Below are 18,267 nucleotides of genomic sequence, written 5' to 3' on the forward strand. Positions count from 1 at the left end.
AGAATATTTGTTTATCTAGCTGTGGATGGAACCTTTTTCCAGATACTTTGCATATCAACTGTAATAAGACGAGTAGTCATAATCATCACAAGTAATTATTAAACAATGTCAGTTTAAAGTGTGTTATGTGATGTTTATTAACCAATATAGGCGTTAGCAAAAGTGCAGCTGTGAATTTTTTCCCCAAAACAATGGGAGGCCTAGGGGGTAAATTGAACCATTGGTTTGTCTTACCCTCCCATGTTTACATGAAATTAACTATTTGGTGTTTAATTTAGTGCTGGATCGTTATGAATAACTGACATTATATTTCATATTTTAGATGTAGCATAACAGCAGTCATGACATGTAATAATAATAAGAAGAATACATTATATTTATAAGCGCCTTTCAAGTCACCTCAAACAGTACATACAGACAGATATTACAAAGACGGGGGACATTGTACAATTTTGTGATTACAAAAGAAAAACAGATAGGGGCGCCATAGTCCTGATGCGCTAGTAGCCCTAGTTTTGTTCACCACCTTGTAACTGTTTTATCAAATAGCTCAACTCACCCCTAACATGGGCAAGTTGAGCCTTGGAATGGGCCTACTGTTGGTTTGGTTTTAGATGTCACTCTCTTGCAGAGTTTTTTTTTTTTCAACAGATGACACTGAGAACAATGCTCAATTTCAAAGAGGAGTGTTTGAATATTTAATTTACATATGTGTATGTTGTTTTTAGGTTTTGTGTCAGGATCCATTTGGGTAGCAGCATAAACTATTTCTAACACTTCTTAATAAATACAGTACAATTGGCACGCAATAAAGACCACAAAAATATTAAGGAAAAAGGCCTGTTACATATTCAGTAAATCAATTCTTAATAAGTAAGGTTTAAGCTTTTTCAGATATCCTTGTAGTTTCCAAGAAGGGTGACCAGGTGAAGGGTGAAATAATTTGAAGAGCATTGTGATGCCATTTTTCTCAGAAACATATGGCAGCCTACAAACAGGCCAGGCGTAATTCAATCAATGCTTATGGGTCATCTGCCCCCTAGAGGCAAAAATGGTAAACTAGTAATATGTTAGCCTATGTTAAAGTCACACAATTTCATAATTTTTACCTACAGCTTCAAAGTCATTTTGATGCCACAGATTTACAATAATAAGAATGGAGTCTCTGACTCGGTCATGTTGTTCTGGGTAGGATCATGACCGTTTTTGTTGGTTTTAGAGGAATTGGGTACCCTCCTTAGTGCTAAATGGGTACTAAGTATAGTAATAACTACCACGAGCATGTCATGGTAAAACACTTTGAGAAAACTCTGTGGTATATCTGTCTGTTTTACGATTGGTCATGGTCATTATGTACCTCTGGCCTTGAGAATAGGAGACAGAAAACACTCAACCAAAAAGAGAGCTGCTGGATTCACAAGCTCAACGTTTTTTCCTGACCTTATTGATGCTGTAGATACTTGCTCACTTTTCTATAGATTAACTCTTGTTTATATAAACTTGACAGAGTGATAAGTATTCATCGTTGGTGATCGATTATTAACTATATCATCTTTTTTAATACTATGTTTTAATGGTCTCTAGGGTCTCCTGTAGGGATGTTGACTTTACCCTTTACTATAATTGATTTTTTAATTATTTTTTGTTATTTACCAGTTTTATTTATCTTTTTGCCTGGGCCAGCACCAGCTGATCATCTACCAGCTGATTTTCATCAGACATGAATGACAAATATATTAATATCAGTACAATAATATTACACTGTAAACTAGCCTATTTAATATAACTTAATTTTTATCGTAAGAAGAGTGTCTTGTTTAGTCTTACTTTATTAAACAAAAACAAATTTTAGCAGAAAAAGTCTCATCACCATGTTGATGGATTCCACTGGCAGAATGAAGATGTGTGGTTGCATTGAGCAGCAAAGAAAGAGATTCATTCCTGAGTATTGATCCATTCGTATTCGGATTTAGTACAGGCATGCTTTTATTTGGTGTTGCAAATTTATATTAACAATAATTTCCTCTATGAGAGGATACAAGGTAAATGTGAGGTGATTTCAGCAGCCTGATTCCCGGATCCTTTTCTATTGTCTAGTGGGGGAGCAGACCTCCAGCAGCCCCTCTGTCCAGAGTCCCAGCACTAGGCCCAGTCGTGCAGAGTCTGGCTCCAGCTGCAGTTCTGACACCAGGAGGCGCTCTTCACTCTGGAGCCGCCTGAGTTCAGGAAGGTGAGAGAGAGGGAAGCGCACACCCTGGACCTGACATACAGGGATGTCACTGTTAATAACTATTTGTGGGGGGTTGTTTCCCTTGAATTGCTCTCTTCATTGGTGTTAAAAAAGTACAATAATAAAAGTTATCACCTGACTTAGACATTCCTCCTCCTCCTCGTCATCTTCTGGTTCTCCCATCATGTGAATCTCTCTGTTATTCCTTAGCGAATGCACCACAAACACTTCCATCTCTGTAGCCTCATCCTAGGAAATTTGGTCAGAACAATATTAATCAAATAAAGCATTTAGGAAAGTAGTTCAGTAGTTTTCTGGAGTTATTACTTTTTACACAACAGTTAGGTCCAACTATTTATTCATTTCTAATGAGAGGCATTCCAGAGTGGGGATATCCCAGTACATTCCCACTCGGACTGTTCACCCCAAGTAATCACTCCCATGTGAATGTTCTCTCACTCATTGTTTAAAAAATGTGCACATCACACTTACTGTTCTATCCTGACTTGGCTGCACTGTTATGAGGACATGGTCTTTAAATCTCATGCACACACAGTCCTCAAGTGTTGGCATCTTTCCAGCTGTGAAACCACAAAAAATATATTTGTAAGCTCCAGAAATCAATTTCAATGAACAGCACACAATGAAACTCTGGCAATTTTTCACATAGATCTCTGTTTCTCGAGGTCCCGACTACTGTCAGTACGGAAAAAAAAAAAAAAAATAATAATAATAATAATGTTACCTAGTTCGAGTTGTTGCAGCCAACAGCCAGAGCAGCCAGGCAGTTAGTGCTACACTCTGGGAGCATGATTTTAAAGATGTCCCCAAAGTGTAGCACTGTATCTGCCTGGAGCAGCGACTCGGGCTAAGTAGCACTGTTTTTTTTCCCGTACTGACAGCACTCGGTGACCTCGACAAACAGAGATCTGTGTGAAAAGTCACCACAGTTTTCATTTAAGCATCAATCAATTTAGTGGCAATAGGAAATCGCAACACTAACTCAGCTGCAGAGATCAGTAGAGGACCCCTTTTTGTCTTTTGCATCAGCAATAAAAAGTTCTATTTAGGTTCAGGTTCTTTATTAGGTTCAGGTTATCACAATCCAATGTAGGGTCACAAAGTGCTCATTGCTGTGAGCATGACGCATCAGGATGTAGGCTAAATGAAAGTCTCAACCATAATCTGTGGGACACTCCATTACCAAGAGTATCAATATGGGAACACTCCTCCATAACCAAGAGTATCAATGTGGCTGTTATTTCAAGACTTTTTCTTCTGCTGACAACAACATTTGATGAGTTTAAAGTAAATACATTTATACTCACTTGGCATGTTTGTGTTGTCATGCGCAAAAGGTGGAAGCCTGTTGGACACAAAGTCTCTCTTCATGTCTGTAGAGCGTAGCTCCTGTTCACCCCTCTCCATTTTATCTGCCAAACATCTCAGGAACGTAGAGAGCTGTGTACAGACCTCTGGGCCTACACGAACATTCTGACACACAGAGAAATATCACTTGAGCGATTCCTTTTTAACAACAGCTATACAGGTAGTGCAGGTATGTTGTCATGCAAGACAAAACACACCAGGGCTACTCACAGTAAGTAGCTGTCTGGGCAATCCAGCTCTCATGTCGATATCTCTTTTCATTGAGTCAAACAGAAAACCTGGGAATATGTCCAGCAGGTAGTCTCCCCAAGACCTGCAAAATATGCAGAAATTAAACAAAATCACAGACATACAGAACTGTGCTAAAGTTGTATATCAGTATCTTCTGTCTTCTGTGTGTCAATGGGAAATATCATATTTAGACTCTTCCCTATAGGAGAATGGCCATTGGATGGAACAGTGGATGAAAATGCATGCAGATGTGCACATTTCTTTATGTATGCACATAGAATGCAAATGAGGTGAATTGAAACCCATTGATGCTAAACATTCAACATTCTCTCTCAGCTTACAGATGAGTGCTATTTGTAGAAAACCCACATGTTCTGGTAAGTACTGAGAGTTAGGTGCGTGGAGTGATCCACCTCGGCAGGAGTATTTGCTTGGTGTATGGTACCTCTGGGAAAGTACAACAGATCCCCTGCCTGTAAAGAGATTGTACACTTCCATTGAACCAGTTTCATAATCTTCACAACTCAAACCGTTGCCTTGTAGCTTTTCCAAACATCTCTTAACACACTGACTATTTTTTGGAAGGCAAGACAAGACATTTTGTGCTTTTACATTTCCCAACCTGGTTTAACTGCAGACAAGTAATATAACTGGCATCATCTGTATAATGTGTAGTAACACCATTATTAATATTAATAATAATAATACCAATAGTCACAACTGTGCCCCTCGTCATATTCTTTGGTATGTTACCCACAAAACAAAACGTATAATTGGCTTATGAAATGTTGCAACTTGTACCTTCAGGGTAATGTCATGTGTTGGGTTGCCTATTCTCTCCTCTGGCTCCAGGCTGTACTCACGAGCCAGTGGGACAGTAGGACTGTACAACCTCCAGTGTTTCTCTCCCTCTAGCTGCAAGATGAATACCTGTGGACAGAGGAGTGGCTCAGTGACCAGGGGTCAATGTGTAGTGAGAAGATTTTCTGAACTTTTTCTGTCCTCCTACCTCAACATCATCATAATGTGGAGGCAGCCCCTGAGATGCCTTTGGTGTGATGTACACATTCGATCCCACAAGGGCCCCGAAGAAACTCTCTAGGCGCTCCTGAATACGCCAAAGCTCATCCTGGATACATGAGCACAAACCTTAGCACCTCTGACAGAGGAGAACAGTGAATGACCTGAATCACACTTATTCTGTGTCCTTCACAGACATAGGCACACAGGCAGGAATGGGAATCTCACCTTAAATCTTTGAGGCTGGTGAAACTGTATCGTGGCCTTCTTCTGATCAAAGTCTTTTTTCAGATTACTGTAGTTAACACGTCCTTCCTTATTCATTACTTTCTTCTTGCCATTCACACATCGGCAGACATTGACATCCCTTGCATACTCAAGCTCATGACTACACAGTTCTTTCAGGTCTGACAACTGGAAGAGTGACTGGTAATAGCTGGCTAAGCGTTGGTCAGATCTCTGCAAAAACAAGGGCTTCTTTTCCCAGTATTCGTGAAAGAATTCCTCTATTCCAATTGGAGAAATCAGACTTTTAAACAAACTTAACGGGGTGTCAAAATGTAATGGGGAAGAACACATATCAGCCTTCAGTTTTCTATATTTAGCAGAAGCCGTGTCCTCGCATTCTGCAGACGCTGGTGGTGATCCTCTTTTCCTTGGCATATCTACCAAAGAGAGGTATAGTTTTAGTCATGCAGGAACTCGCAATTTCATGTAACCGTTAGGCTAAAGAACATTTAGAAAGTCCAACTAATCGATCCTTCTAACACTAGTGGGATAACACATTAACATTGTGGCTAGATGGGGAAACACGAAACTTTCAGCAATGTTAACCGATTTCTCTGCTTCAGCTTGCTGATTCGCTAAATAAACATTATTACTGATTTGGTGTGTTAGATATCAAAATGTGTCGTCGCAGTGATTTCAGACTCAAACTAACCTCCTGGCTTTCACCAACTTCACCGAGAAGGCAACATAGACAGGTAAAAGGAAGGCAAGGCAGGCAGCGTGTGTTACACAGTACAACAAGATCAACATCCGTTCAGAAACATGGTGCATGACAATAGTTCCGGACAGACAACTGGTAGGCTATTCGCTTCTTTCTTTTTCTGAAATAAATGTAAGGCTGTAATTGGCTACTGTAAAATGTTACGTTGACCGTGTCTTGGACAGCACAGAACGATGAAGCAGTGGTAAATATTACGAGAAACTACTGATTAATTTGACCTGGAAAATTTGACCTCGAATAATAAGTATCCTAGGCCTAGCAGGCCTAAACCAATGTCACTTAAATTGAATTAAGCTACAATTCAGATATGTACACTATAACAACTTGGATGCAGTGGAACAAAGTAAGCTTAACCAAATAACTTAAACATTGCAATCATCAGATGAAACAATATATCAAATATATAGAAAATAAAGCAAACCCCAAAGAAAGGAGAGAGAGAGAGATGCCAATGAGAGCAATGCCTCCTCCAGAAGAGTGAGCAGGCACCACAGAGGCTAATGATGCTAGAGTCTATACCAGTGTTTCTCAAACCTTTTCCGACCAAGGACCACACCAATAATAACTAGAAAATGTAATTCCAGGGAATTACCATTGCATGTAAATGTAAAAACTGTTGTGTATAACATTACTTACAGTATGATTATTCAGATTACATACATGTAGACTTACATTATTCTTGAAAACCACTTACTTGGTTAGATGTTAGCTTAGAGTATATGACAGTCAGTACAAATAAATTGTCAATTCAATATTGATCAACATTCTTTGTTTTAATACAATACTGCAGAAACAGCAGAATGATACTCAGAACACACTAAACACTTAACAACCAATGCAAGCTTGAAGTCAAAAAAGTTGTTGAAACCAATTTTAAAGTTAACCAATAATGATAAGGGAGAAACCAGATGTCTGAATTTGCATTCTTACAGAACTTGATGAAGCCAATCATATTATCCTAAGACAGATCTATTTATCAGTTTTAATTCTGAACTGGCAGCAACAGCTAGAGCCCTCAGTTAATGAAAGGTCAAATTTGATGATGATATATACTGAAGAATAAAAGAGTCAGCCCTTCAGATGATCCGTTTTAGACAGAACTTAGGTTAGAATCTTAATGTTCACACAAAACAGCTCAGGTCTAAAAACAGAGGTCTAACAGCACAGCTAAGTTTCACAGATGTTACAGCACAGGTATGATTCAAAGGTATGAATGGTTGACAAATATGATCACAAGTATACAAGTTCCATATAGTTAGTATAGTCCTCACACAACAATATAGTTCTCAGAATGTCTCAGTGTAGATCTTGGATAAGTCTCAGTATGGTTAAATGGTATGTGTATATGGTCACATGTTTGTAAGAATGTATGTTAGTAGGTATGTTTCTAGCAACATTGTCAGAGATTGGTTGACAGGTGTGCACACAGACAGGCACACACAAAATGTCATACACGGCCATCACCACTGGTCTGGTCTGGTACCTAAAAGACAAAAGCAAACAAGTTTAACAGTTATACCAAAACAATACAAGGAATGTCTGCAATTGTTTAATACAACTCATTTATTTAAGTGAAGTTGTTACATTACATTAGGCTGACACATTTTTAACCTAATGACTAACATGGTAAACAGTTTAAGCTTTTTAAACAATTCTCTCAACAATTCTAGGACAGTAAAAAAAAGGTAGAGTATAATACAATTGTTGTACCATCAAGCTTAAATACTAGCCTATAATATTAAATTGCAAACAATGCAGAATTCTGTGTTTTATTGTTAAATATAAAACATAAATAGCTTAGTTGTTGCTGTTAATAATCATATGACTAAGGATACTAAGTATCTTGATAACCAACTGCTATAACTTAAACAGCTTGCTAGGTCTGTCAGCAACATTTTTTCCTACAGATTACTATGTACTACAACTGGAAAGCTTGATTCACGTGCCAGGCTACACTTTAATTTATAGACCAGAACAATGCAAAAATGAGTAGGCCAAGTAAACATACTATCGTAGCGTATGTTGACAACACAAACGGTAGGCTACAGCTCAACTTCTGTAGTGTGTTTTAACAAGACTTTAGTGATATGGTCCATTTCCTAGCAGTAGCCTATTCATGGCTTTCATAAGGTCCCTTTCAAAAGGAGTATTAATCAAGCACCAATGCATTCATAATCTAGGAGCTTGATTGTACAACTGTGGAAAGGGACCTGACGAAACCCATCAATAGACGAACGATAGCATACCGTGGTCGTGTTTACTTAGGCTACTTAAGAATCAGGAGCGTAGAATGAAAACGTAGCCTGGCCTATTTGATACACAAACAAGCGGTGTACAACGTTAAACAATTGGTAAAATAAAAACAGGAACATATTTGTTAGCTTTAACTAAAATGTGAACGGTAGAAGCTATAACGTTATGACCCATTAACAATGAACTTTATTCATGCCATGAATGAAACACATGATGGGTTTCATCAGGTCCCTTCACACAGTATAATCAAGCACCATGCAGTCTGCATTCATAATCTATTCTTATGTGCTTGATTCTCAGCTCCAGTATAGTAGCTCGTGTTCAGCTGTTGATTGTTTTCAGCTGCAAGTCACGTCATAATGCTAAAAGTTGCCGCCACGGCGGTCAATGTTAACTCTATAAGAATTTCTTGCTCTTTTATCATAAATATCTAAAAAAGTATAAAGTTCACAAATGTGAAAAAAAAACATAGAACAAATCTCTGTTACAAGACCTTTGTAGGAGTGGTTGAATGACGTCTAACGGTTCAGTGATTTTAGAGCTTTTGAACGTCAAATTTGGTCGGAAGAATAATAATAATAATACTAGAAAAGCATTTCCTGAAGGAAATACAGTGCATGAAAATGCAAAAATATGAGGTAAAATATCATACAGAGTAAAAACAAACTATATTGGTTGCTAGGTAGATGAGGTTTAATATAGTTGGAATGACTGAACAGTTCAATAGGTGGATAGTTTAAATGGTTAAATTATTTAGGTAGATAGTTGACGATAACTGACAGTTGGAATGGCTCTAATGTTTGCTAGCAGTTATGTTAACTATGTTAACAAAGATAATAATGCTAACCAAGTTACTTAGTTAATTTAGCTATTCATATTTAGTAGTTATGCTAACAATGTTAAAATGCTAACCATGTGACTTAGCTAACCTAGCTTATCATTTTTAGTAGTTATGCTAACTATGCTAACTAGTATGCTAACATGCTAACTATGCTAACCATGTGACTTAGCTGACCTAGCTAATCAGTTTTAGTTGTTATGCTAACTAGCATGTTAACAATGTTAACATGCTAACTATGCTAACCATGTGACTTAGCTAACCTAGCTAATCATTTTTAGCAGTTTTGCTAAAATGCTAACAATGTTAACTATGCTAACCATGCTAACTAGCTACAGTGGGTAGGAGTCATAGTTGATGACAAGTGTTGACATAGTCGATGACAAGTTAAGAGTTGTTGATAGACAGCTAGTTTAATAGATAGTTTAATAATAGTTTAAAATTAGACTGATTAAAAGTTGAATGTATATAGTTTAAAGGTTTAAAAGTTGAATGTAGATAGTTTAAAAGTTGTTGATAGACAGCTAGTTTAATAGATAGATAGTTTAATGATAGTTTAAAAGTAGACCGTTTAAAAGTTGAATGTAAAAAGTTCAGTAGTTTAATGGGTTACATTGTTTAACAGTGGATTATTGTAGTGAGGGCTTTTATTTTGTAACAGTTTTGGGCAGAGGAAACAGTTGAATAGGATGTGTAGTCTTAATTGACCCAGATTGTATGCTTAAAGCCTGAGGCTGCAGGTGGCCTGAACACCTGCCATAGGATTCTAATTGCTTAATGGCCGTATTATGATGTCATAATCGACAATGTTAAGTCTATGGGGATTTTTAAAAAGTTTTTCTTTAATAGTTTAAAAAGTATAAAAGTTTTAAAGTTGAAAAAACATAGCAACCAGGGGCCGTATTCACAAAGAATTTTAAGGCTAAAAGTAGCTCCTAAGTGGCGAATTTAGGAGCAACTCCTAAAAATAATGGGCGTGTCACTCCTAACTTTAGGACTCCTAATTGTTTTCACTAAAAGTAATTCACGAAGCATTTTAGACCTAAAAGTAGCACCTAAGTCTGGGACAGCTTAAAAGAAGTCAAGAGGACTCCTAACTCACTAAGACCTATTCACAAACAGCTTTTTGTGGCATTTCACGTTGCGATGTTTTGAAATGGGTATGCGGCATGCACTACTTGTGTAGCGCATGCATTCTCGGACCTGTCACCTGTCACTCATCATCGTAAGGGAGGTGTTTGGAATCATTCCCGTGTTACAATCATCAGCCAATCAAGGTGGTCACTTCAGGCAAGCTCGTGCATGAGTAATGACGTCATCCATAGCAACGAAGACTCACTCTTAGTTTAGGAGTTGTCATTTTTCCTTACTAAGAGTAGGTCTGAAAGGCTTTGTGAATAACTTTTAAGAGAAAACTCCTAGCTAAAATCTTTTAGTGCAATTTAGGAGTACTCCTAGTGGTAAGATAAAAGGCTTTGTGAATACGGCCCCTGATCTGTTTGAAGACCTACGTTACAAAGTTTGAATGAAGTTTCTAAGTTAAACTGTTCCAAGAGAAATTGCGTACGGAAAAAGTGGTAAGCGGAATAATAATAACTAGAAATGCAATTCCAAGGAATTACCAGTGCATGAAAATGCTAAAGTTGTGATGTAAAATATCATGTATAGTTAAAACAGATAATACAGAGATGGTTACTACGGTGATGCTAGGATAGACATGGTGGTTGCATAGCTTAATAAAAGTTGATAGTTTAAAAGTAGACTGTTTAAAAGCTGAATGTAGATAGTTTAAAAGTTGTTGATAGACAGTAGATAGTTTAAAAGTTGTTGATAGACAGCTAGTTTAATAGATAGTTTAATGATAGTTTAAAAGTAGACCGTTTAAAAGTTGAAGGTAAATAGTTTAAAAGTTGTTGACAGACTGGAAGTTTAATGAATGTTGATATTCAAATAGTTTAATGGCTGTGTATAGGTAGATATTTGACGATAACTGAAAGTTGGAATGGCTCTAATGTTTGCTAGCAGTTATGCTAAGATTTTTAACTATGCTAACCATGCTACTTAGCTAATGTTTTATAGCAGTGCTAGCAATGCTAACATGCTAACCATGCTACTTAGCTAACTTAGCTAACGTTTTCTAGCAGTTTAATGAATGTTGATATTCAAATAGTTTAATGGCTGTGTATAGGTAGATATTTGACGATAACTGAAAGTTGGAATGGCTCTGATGTTTGCTAGCAGTTATGCTAAGATTTTTAACTATGCTAACCAAGCTACTTAGCTAATGTTTTATAGCAGTGCTACCAATGCTAACATGCTAACCATGCTACTTAGTTAACTTAGTTAACGTTTTCTAGCAGTTTTGATAAACATGCTAACTATGTTAGCAATTCTAACATGCTAACTATGTTAACCATGTGACTTAGCTAACCTAGCTTATCATTTTTAATAGTTATGCTAACTATGCTAACTAGCATGCTAACAATGTTAACATGCTAACTATGCTAACCATGTTACTTAACTAACTTAGCTAATCCTTTTTAGCAGTTTTGCTAAAAATGCTAACTAACATGTTAATGATGCTAACATGCTAACTATGCTAACCATGTTACTTAGCTAATCATTTTTAGCAGTTTTGCTAAAAATTTGAGCAATGCTAACATGCTAACTATGCTAACCATGCTAACTAGCTACAGTGGGTAGGAGTCATAGTTGATGACAAGTAACAGTTACAATGGCTGAACAGTTAAAAAGTTCAGTAGTTTAAAGGGTAAAATTGTTTAACAGTGAAATGTTGTAGTGAGGACTTTTATTTTGAAACAGTTTTTGGCAGAGGAAGCAGTTGAACAGGATGTGTAGTCTTAATAGGGCCAGTTTGTATGCTTAAAGCCTGAGACTGGCAGTTGATCCAGGTGGCCTGAACACCTGCCATAGGATTCTAATTGCTTAACGGCCGTATTATGATGTCACAATCGGCAATGTTAAGTCTATGGGGATTTTTAAAAAGCTTTTCTTTAATAGTTTTTTAAGTTTAAGTATAAAAGTTTCAAAGTTGAAAAGACATAGCAGCTTCGTCCGTTTGAATACCTACGTTACAAAGTTTGAATGAAGTTTCTAAGTTAAACTGTTCAAGAGAAATAGCGTACGGAAAAAGTGGTAAGTGGAATAATAATAATAAGAAGTTGTTGCCTAGGAAGAACAGTACAGTGCATTTTCATGCACTGTAATAAGTTGTTGTTGTTGCCTTGGAAGAACAGTACAGAAATGCACTGTAATAAGAAGCCTAGCAAGAACAGTACAGTGCATTTTCATGCACTGTAAGAAGAACAGCGATAATAGTCCATTGCATTTACATGCAATGCAATAAATAAAAAAAATCACAGAAAACAAACAAACAGTAGACCTACTTCACCAGTATATTACACACTGAACCACCTTACTTATTGTCTTTGCACCTTAATGTGTCAGAGGATTCAAATTATTTAAAGTGGCGTTGCTCACATAGGCCTAGGCAGTGTTGCAGAACTGTTTAGATTTACATACAAGTTGGTTCAATAACGCAAACAACTCATCTGTAGACCACTTGGGATAGCTTGCGGACCACTAGTGGCCCCCTGACCACACTTTGAGAAACACTTGTCTATACTATTTTTATTCCTTGATCCAGCTCTACCTCCCCTCTATCCTACTGCGGCCCTCTGATGAGAGTCTGCTGTGTAGACCATCCACTAACACTAAAAGGTCATAGTCAAGACTCCTTTCCTAAGTGATTCCTTGTTGATGGAATGAGTTACCTAATGTTCTACCTTCTTGTGAGAGTTTTGGGACTTTCAAGATATGTTTAAACACTCATCTGTTCACCTTGCCAAGTTATGGTTTTGCTTATAGTTTTTGCTAATAAGAAAACTCATTATATTCATTGTTGATATTTGATATTGCCATCATTACTGATATTATTATGCTTTATGTAGGCCGTTCCAACTTAATTTGAAACTATTATTCTTAACTAATAATGTTGTGTTTATAAAGCCTACTATTCATCACTTTGGACACAATCATCTGCTGAATACCATAAACATAAACACAAACACATTGAGTTAATTTTGTACATTTAATTTGTGAGGCAACAAATTCAGTAGCAACATGCAACACATAGCATACATCGTACTCTTCTTTTTACGATAAACCGGAAGGAAAGCAGAGTGAGAGGTGTTAGATGCTGGGATGGATGGTTTCCTCCAAAGGTGTGTAATGCATTTAAAAATAAATGTGGTTCTTATTTCACATATGTATTTGAACTACTTTGGCGTGAAATTTACTGCAGTGTGGTGTCATGAGATTGTAGTGAGTGTTGCCCTGTTCTTAGGGTGATAGGTGCACCACCATCTGCAAAAAAGCAGGAATTTGACCTTTGTTTTAAAGGGTGAGGGGTGAGTCCAGGGGCTGCAGACTATTCCAACTGCACTGCTAACTCATTAATGTAGATGTTGAACAGAGTTGGACTCTCAGGGATTGTAGCCCTGCCTCTCTGTCTCTCTCTTTCACTCCCACACAGACACACACACACACACACACACACACACAGACTTTGTAATCACATTTCTACTCAGTTCACATTTATAGTTGAGGTCATATGTTTACACCTTGGCTAAATAAATTCACATTCTATTTCAATTAGCTCACTTTTTTAGTTCAGCTAACACATTGTCTTTTGAATTAAGATCGATCGGGCTTTGATGGTCACTCCAAAACTTACTTTGTTGTCCATAATGTTCTGATGATTTTGTATGTTGATGTAAATGATCATTAACCTGAAAGAGCCACTGGGTCTGAAGGGAGGCCTGTCAGCTACAGGTATATGTCCCAATCGACTACAATAATGACAGACAGCCAATCTGGTAACAGATGGCCAATCAAGTCTTGAGTACATTGATAGAATCAACCTATTTAAAGTGCATTTATCCAAGCTTTTATCTTTCAACAGATACAGTATAGTCTATTACCAAAAACAGAAGTAATACAATTTCAAGAAAGTTGAGCCTGAACCAAACAGCTTACCCTGGTTGTGAAACCACCTTTAGTAAAATCTCTGAAGTGTTTTTTTTGTTTTGTTTAAATTATCTATGCAAACCTCTGATCTAATATATATATAATGAAGCACAACGATTAACATGCTTGCATCACAAATATTATAGCCACTCTTTAGTAAGGACAAACAAAAGAGAAAGACTACTATGCAATGTGCTTAGAATGATGCACTAAATGCTCTAAAATATGCCCTCCAAGGTAACAACCAGCTTCAAAAGGAAAACCTATAGGAGATTGGGTTGAATATTGTCAACATATATATGATGCAATATCTCTTCACCCACAAAAAACTCATCTGAAAGCAATGTCACTGTGGCAAAGCAATATTTGCGATATTTGAGCAAAGACGTAATATACAATACATGAATCAAATGAGCGATGAGAACAGTCTGATACTGAGAAGGTGTCAGAAGTTTTAAGCCGACGAAAATGTAATTTGTGTAGTTCAGGGACTGATCCAATTCAATTCTCATAAATACAGTCTTCATGCTGCATTTCTCTTCTGCTTTCTCTGATGGGAATCCTAGTGCCAAAATTGAAGTTCTCATAAACCTTGTTGGTGTACACTACGGAGGCATCGTCCAAATTCTTTCTCTTCTTACCTGCACCAAGAAATGTAATGTTGTCAGACATAGAATCTATTTTGGACAGTGCATACAATTTGTAAGGCAACAAAATGCAGTACTCTGAAGCATGCATCATATCACACACCGACATTGTACTCTGCTTATAAAGATGAACAGGAAGGAAAGAGTGAGGGTGTTAGATGTAGGGGTGGATGGTGTGTAAAGCATTCAAAAATAAATTTGGCTCACTTAGGTGTCACTGAAATTAACTTTGGTGTGGTGTCATGAGATTAGAAAGACTCTGGCAAAGGCTATGGGGAAGATGTCTGTAACCAAAGTGGCATTCATTCATTCATTCATTCAATTCTTTATTTCAGACTCCATTGCTGGGTCCATAGCATAGCAAAATGTTAAGACAGAATAAATAGATAAAAAAAACAAGACACAACAAAACAAAACAAGACAAAAAAACTTTCAGACATATAGCCATTTTCTCCAATGTTTCCTTAGCTTAGAGGAGTACCTAGACAGATTAACTAGGACTTCTATACCATTACCTGAGCTATCCAGGCGACACATACATTTGAACATTACATTTCTCAGGACTGCCTCACATGATGGCACACTGGAGAAAGCAGTCAAGTAACATGGCACTGAACCATCTGGGTATCTGCATCAACAGCTCATAGAGTCATTAGGCAACTAGCTTCTGTAGGCTGCTTATACCCACACCACAAATAGGCACAAATAAGCATATTTATCTTATGTCAACATACCTGTATGCATGTTTTTATGTAGAGCTTTACACGCACTAAGGCAATGATGAAGTAACTTACTTACATTTGTAAATAATGACAGCCATGGCAATCATCAACATTGCCCCAGTTAAAGCGCAAATGCAGATTGTTTTCACCATCCAGTTGCTGTCTAAAATGAAACAAAAAAAAAAACAGTTCACTGACTACACAGACTGTTTCATTCTCTGAGTAGTGTGGTATAATCATAGTGTCAACACAACCTGTTCTAGCTAGGCTGGATGAGAGATTTCTTGGTTACACTTTACTTGAAGGTATCTACCGTACATAAGAGTGACATGACTGTCATAAACGTGTCATAAACATTATAAACAAATCATAAACGTTTATAACATAACACTTCTGTCACTCGCTTCTGTCAAGTGTCATTCGGTTTTTGTCATGACAAGTTAGAGTTAGGGTTAGTGTCATTCGGTTTTTGTCATGGCAAGTTAGGTTAGGGTTATGACAGTGTCATGTCACTCTTATGTAGATACCTTCAAGTGTTATACATTTTTTTTAGATCAAGAAAATGTTTTACTAAAATGTGTGTGCTCTTTCTATCGTGCTTGTTTTAAATAACTAGGGTGCTCATCTTAATGATTTATACTGTGCTCCACACAAAGTTCCCCTCAATGATTAAGTCAGAAGCTAGCCATTGTTAAAACACAAACAATACCAAACAATCTCTTCAAACGTAGTATAGGCTAAGGAGGACAACAAGCTAAATGGCATTTGGCGTGTGTCCACCTCTGGCCACACGTTGACATACCTGCCAATTAGGTATCATACTATTTGTATTACATTGCCATTATTAACAAACACATATATGTAAACAGCAACAGTATTATTGTGGCCTTTGTGGGCTAATAATTGTCTAATAAAATGTCATGATATATTCCTGTGTCTGTGTTGTTCTATTAGCTGTGTTTGTGGTCAGGAATGGCTGTTATGACATGATAATAACAATGTCCTACGTATTCATAACACCTGTGATAATTGGTTAAGATAGTTAAAATAGAGGCCCCATCCACTATGAAGATGATTTCTCAGAAAAAGTTATAATATATAATATTTTTCCAACTCAAGATTCCAGTCTAGTACAGCAGTAAGTTACAGGCATAGTGGTGTCTCATAAGGGTCCTGTTCAGCACTTGTGATGACATTTTGAGTCTGGTACAAGGCACAAACAGTCAAAAATCTGCCCCCTACCAGAGCTTGTAGCCACCTAGTTGCGCTAGCCACTAGTAGCAGGATAACTCGAGCTATGAGAGCTATGTGATTTTTTCCTTAATTACTTGGTGACCTCTAACAACATGGCCCTAAGTTAAAAATGGTCAGAGTTCACCTTTCTTTATACCAAACTACATTCCATTGTAGCCTGCAATGTTACTGCTTCAGTAGAACACATGTTGAGCATACAGGCACTGCTTACCTTCATTACCTACATTCTGTTGATGAATAGTCCAGTTTGATGTAAAGTGATCTGATGGAAGTGAAACACTGCAGGTGATGGTGTCTCCATCTCTCCTCTCAGCTCCACACAGGCGCAGAGAGCTGCTTACACTGGACGAGCTGTTGGTGACTTGCTTCTGTTCAGATGTATTCTTGCCCCTCGAGTTCCAGATAAATTCAACTTGCTCTTGATCTATGGCATCCATTGTACACACCAGCTCAACACAACCAGAATCAGTGGTATTCACTAACTCAAGGCTTAGACCTAAAGGTTAAAAATACAGAAAAAGAGTAGGGTATACACCATTTTAAGTGATGTTTGTTCACTGAATCAAGGTCAAATATATAATACCTAAGTATCTTGAGGACATGTCACTTTTTTATTAATTCACTGCAAAAATGCAAGGATTGGTCCACATATGTAAACACTTAAAAAGAGGAAGTAGAGAAGTAAAGCAAAAATATAATGGTAATTATCACCTGCATGAAGTTTTATTATAGTTGTATTAAGCTCACGAATGGGTGGCGGTATAATTCCTGTTATGATGCAGCTGTAGGATCCAGAGTGATTGCTTTTAAAATGTTTAACATTCAAACCCTGCATTGAGGGTTCAAAGGACGGCATGCACTGCATGGGCCTCAGAACTGTCGAATTTACGAAATATTCACATATGAATTCTTCCTTTTGAAGTCCTTTTTTACTCCACTTCACATTAAATCCATCATATTCGCCAAAGGTCGGCTCACAAGGTAATTGAACTGAGCCGCCTCTGGCAGCTTTGATGATTTCCAAAGAATCTGCAAATTGAAAGTTGACTGATTTAACTGTTTTGTCTTTTGGAATAATGTTAATTATTTTAAATATTTTAAAACAAAATAACCTGGAGTGTTCACACCATGTAGAAAACAAAGACTGAAAATGTTCTTATAAAATGTTATATTCTTGATGAATTGGTAAATTTTAGGTCACACTTTACTTAGATGATCAGCTATAGACTACTATATTATCAAAACTATCTGTTAACACTGTGAACAAGCTATGGTTAGGGATTGGGTTTAAGGTAATGTTCAGTAACAACAACAATCTTGAAGACTAAACTTTAATTTGAACACACCATCTAATCTCTATAAGCAGACAATCTATATAGGTTCATGTGATGTAAAGATGGAAATATGGAAAAACATTTCAGAGTAAAACAACAATAACTCTTACCTGTTATGGTAAAGAACATGGATAAAACCCAGAGAGGACTCATTCTATGATGGCAGCTACTTTGATCTTTGAGTATGCCTCCGATTTGTGTCACTCACAACTGCATAATCAGTGACGTGCATCACAACTGCCTGGTTAAGGCGGTGACATGTTAAGGCGGTGACATGTTAGGTACTCACAA

At 37.2% G+C, this 18,267-nt stretch overlaps 2 protein-coding genes across 5 annotated transcripts; both read right to left on the minus strand.

Moving 5' to 3' along the window:
• Positions 1-1,968: 1,968 nt before the first annotated feature.
• On the minus strand, positions 1,969-6,195 carry riox2 (ribosomal oxygenase 2). Its single transcript, XM_042093655.1, has 10 exons — positions 5,811-6,195; positions 5,099-5,535; positions 4,860-4,979; positions 4,652-4,780; positions 4,220-4,323; positions 3,830-3,932; positions 3,559-3,724; positions 2,723-2,811; positions 2,366-2,479; positions 1,969-2,260 (listed from the first exon to the last, which is right to left on the minus strand). Exons 2-10 carry the CDS (start codon positions 5,531-5,533, stop codon positions 2,087-2,089), a joined length of 1,434 nt encoding a protein of 477 aa, XP_041949589.1. The 5' UTR covers positions 5,534-5,535; positions 5,811-6,195; the 3' UTR covers positions 1,969-2,086.
• Positions 6,196-13,067: 6,872 nt separating this feature from the next.
• On the minus strand, positions 13,068-18,181 carry LOC121709940 (carcinoembryonic antigen-related cell adhesion molecule 1-like). Of its 4 annotated transcripts, none has more exons than XM_042093680.1 (5): positions 18,087-18,181; positions 17,543-17,671; positions 16,854-17,138; positions 15,465-15,551; positions 13,068-14,660 (listed from the first exon to the last, which is right to left on the minus strand). In XM_042093680.1, the coding sequence occupies exons 1-5, from the start codon at positions 18,127-18,129 to the stop codon at positions 14,521-14,523; spliced, it is 684 nt and encodes a 227-aa protein (XP_041949614.1). In that variant the 5' UTR covers positions 18,130-18,181; the 3' UTR covers positions 13,068-14,520. The 4 variants fall into 4 exon arrangements, with proteins under 4 accessions (XP_041949614.1, XP_041949617.1, XP_041949616.1 ...); XM_042093683.1 differs by having other exon boundaries at positions 15,461-15,551; XM_042093682.1 differs by lacking the exons at positions 17,543-17,671; positions 18,087-18,181 and adding an exon at positions 17,354-17,535.
• Positions 18,182-18,267: the final 86 nt, after the last annotated feature.

The sequence above is a fragment of the Alosa sapidissima genome, chromosome 5 (genome assembly GCF_018492685.1).
Source record: "Alosa sapidissima isolate fAloSap1 chromosome 5, fAloSap1.pri, whole genome shotgun sequence".
NCBI classification, from domain to species: Eukaryota; Metazoa; Chordata; class Actinopteri; order Clupeiformes; family Clupeidae; genus Alosa; species Alosa sapidissima.